This window comes from Ruditapes philippinarum, unplaced genomic scaffold (assembly GCF_026571515.1).
Source record: "Ruditapes philippinarum isolate M1 unplaced genomic scaffold, ASM2657151v2 ctg6750_1_1_1_1, whole genome shotgun sequence".
NCBI lineage: Eukaryota > Metazoa > Mollusca > Bivalvia > Venerida > Veneridae > Ruditapes > Ruditapes philippinarum.
This window is the reverse complement of record NW_026855761.1, coordinates 39,731-42,789: the sequence shown is the minus strand read 5'-3', so window position 1 is coordinate 42,789 and position 3,059 is coordinate 39,731. Positions and strand designations below refer to the sequence as shown.

The 3,059-nt window shown below is 43.2% G+C and overlaps 1 protein-coding gene across 1 annotated transcript; it reads left to right on the top strand.

The window, feature by feature from the left end:
- Window positions 1-282: 282 nt before the first annotated feature.
- On the top strand, window positions 283-1,486 carry LOC132744290 (uncharacterized). Its single transcript, XM_060732948.1, has 3 exons — window positions 283-641; window positions 723-1,149; window positions 1,184-1,486. The coding sequence occupies exons 1-3, from the start codon at window positions 283-285 to the stop codon at window positions 1,484-1,486; spliced, it is 1,089 nt and encodes a 362-aa protein (XP_060588931.1).
- The last annotated feature ends 1,573 nt before the right edge of the window (window positions 1,487-3,059 follow it).

Genomic DNA, 3,059 nt, shown 5'->3' with positions numbered 1-3,059 from the left:
ACTGTTTGTCAGGATAACACCACCGATAAATATGCATTTAAGATAACATAGGTATACTGGTCAACTTGACCAGAAAGTAAACATTTCAGGTTAATTATCTTACACTCTAATAGAAATGGATAAAATTGTATCATTAACTACATCATTAACTACATGTTGGGCCGCATGGTGATGGCAGTCCCAAGTTGACGTGGTCTGCATGGTGGTGGCAGTCCACATGTTGTGGTGGTGGTTCACATGCTGGTGGTGGTCCGCATATTGGTGGTGGTCCACATGTTGGCGATGGTTCGCATGTTGGCGATGGTCAAGCATGGTGGTGGCAGTCCGTATGTTGGTGGCGGTCTGCATATTGGTGATGGTCCGCATGTTAGTGATGTTCTGCCATTTGGTGGAGGTCCACATGGTGGTGGCGGTCCAGACATGTTGGTCGTGGTCTGCATATTGGTGATGGTCCGCATGTTAGTGATGGTCTGCATGTTGGTGGAGGTCCACATGGTGGTGGCGGTCCACATGTTGGTGGTGGTCCGCATGTTGGTGATGTTCCTCATGGTGGTGGTGGTTCACATGCTGGTGGTGGTCCGCATTATTGGTGGTGGTCCACATGGTGGTGATGGTTCGCATGTTGGCGATGGTCCAGCATGGTTGTGGCAGTTCGCATGTTGGTGGCGGTCTGCATATTGGTGATGGTCCGGATGTTAGTGATGTTATGCAATTTGGTGGAGGTCCACATGGTGGTGGCGGTCCAGACATGTTGGTGGTGATCTGCATATTGGTGATGGTCCGCATGTTAGTGATGGTCTGCATGTTGGTGGAGGTCCACATGGTGGTGGCGGTCCACATGTCGGTGGTGGTCCGCATGTTGGTGATGGTCACCATGGTGGTGGTGGTCCACATGACGGTGGTCGGCATGGTAGTGGTGATCTGCATGCTGGTGGTGGTCCGCATGGTGGTGGTGGTCCGCATTGTGGTGGTGGTCGGCATGTATGCGGTGGTACACATGGTAGTGATGGTGATCCGCATGATGTAGGTGGTCCACATGGTGGTGGTGGTCAGCATGGTGATGGCAGTCCCAAGTTGATGTGGTCTGCATTGTGGTGGCGGTCAACATGGTGGTGTGGTGGTGGTTCACATGCTGGTGGTGGTCCGCATGTTGGTGTTGGTCCGCATGTTGGTGGTGGTTCAGCATGTTGGTGGCAGTCTGCATGTTGGTGGTGGTCTGCATATTGGTGATGGTCCGCATGTTGGTGATGGTCTGCATGTTGGTGGAGGTCGGCATGGCGGTGGCGGTCCGCATGTTAGTGGTTGTCCGCATGGTGGTGGTCCGCATGTTGGTGATGGTCTTCATAGTGGTGGTGGTCCACATGACAGTGGTCCGCATGGTGGTGGCGATCCCCATGGTGGTGGCGGTCCTCATGATGGTGGCTATCTGCATGGTGGTGGCGAACCGCATGGTGGTCCGTCCACATGGTGGTGGCGGTCCGCATAGTGGTGGTGATCCGCATGTTTCTGGCGGTCCACATGATGGTGGTGGACCACATGTTAGTGGTCTGCATTGTGATGGTGGTCTGCACAATGGTGGTGGTCCGCATGGTGGTGGTGGTCCAAAAAATTTAAACTTTTGAACTTAAAGGTCATGGTCATTTATGGATGAAGGTCAAGGTAAGTGTGGTCTACCGAAAGGTCTTGTCCCAAGGGTTGTTGTGACCAAGTATGAAGACAATACACCAAGAACTTAAAAAGTTATGATCCAGGTACAAGCTTGCGGACGGCAACAGCTAGGGTAACGGCAACGCCGCCACAACAATACCTCTACTTTTTTTTAAAAAAAAGGTCGAGCAAAAAATGACAACATTATATCATAAAGACAAGCAAGTTATACTCTTAAATTTTGTTCCTTCATGTGAAATGCTCAGTTATCAAAGATTATAAAGTAAAATAAGGTGAAAAATAATTTCAGCCATATCCACATTTGTAAAATATTTTCAAATTTATTCACATTTAACTTATTATTTGCTCTATTGAAAAAATATTTGAATATTACCATATGAAAGAAAAAAGAAAAAAAAACAGAGATCAGAGAAAGTGGTTATGCAGCTGTTCAGACTATTAAGACAATTACAGGTCAATCGATCAGGCTATTCTATATATTATTATTTTATTCTCATATAAATATAATACAACAGATACTTAAATGACTCTCAGTGAAAAACAATCACCTAAAATTACCAGAAACAAATGAAACATTTTTTAGGCCTTGAGGAAAATTCTCTAGAATGACCTACAAATGAACCTTAGAATGATGCAATTCTAGACAAAGCACATTGACCTCAGATCTCTGTAAAGCAAACAGGTCATGATATTAAGATATTCAATCTGTTTTTATGCATAACATGTACATACATGTGAACTTTTGTTCAAGAGGGAATTGACTTCAAAAAGAGATTTTTTAATTGAATGGAAACCAAATAAAGCTTGATTATTAACAAAGTCCTTATAAACCTTGTATAATGTACTAAAGTTATTTCATAAGAGGTCATGACCTAAAATAATTTCATCCGCAAACAGCAGGTCATTCACATGTATGAAAGAAATTCCAGCATGAGTTGTTTCCCTTTCATTAAACTATAATTTGAAGAAATGCCATGGTCTGGGGTATCTTAGCTTTAGCAGTCCCTAAAAGGGGCCAATCAAATAAATATGAGCAATTTTTATTTGTTTTTTATTGATTTTTTTTTTAAAGAGATTACTATAAGAATGCTAATAACAAAGTTTGGTGATCATCCATCGATAAGTTTTGTAGAAAAAGCTGTTTAAAGGTTTATATCATTTTAAGCTCCCTTGACCCCTAAAAGCGGCCTAGCAAATTTGATAAAAGACTACCTAAGAATGCTACAGACAAAGTTTACTGATCATCCATCATTTGGTTCTGTAGAAGAAGATGTCTAAATGATTTTCTTTAAACTCTTTGGCTGTTTTGAAAACGCGTGATATGCCTAGATACAGTTTGTGTAATAAAACATTTAGCATTAATAATGCCACGGATTTATATTAAGGTCCGA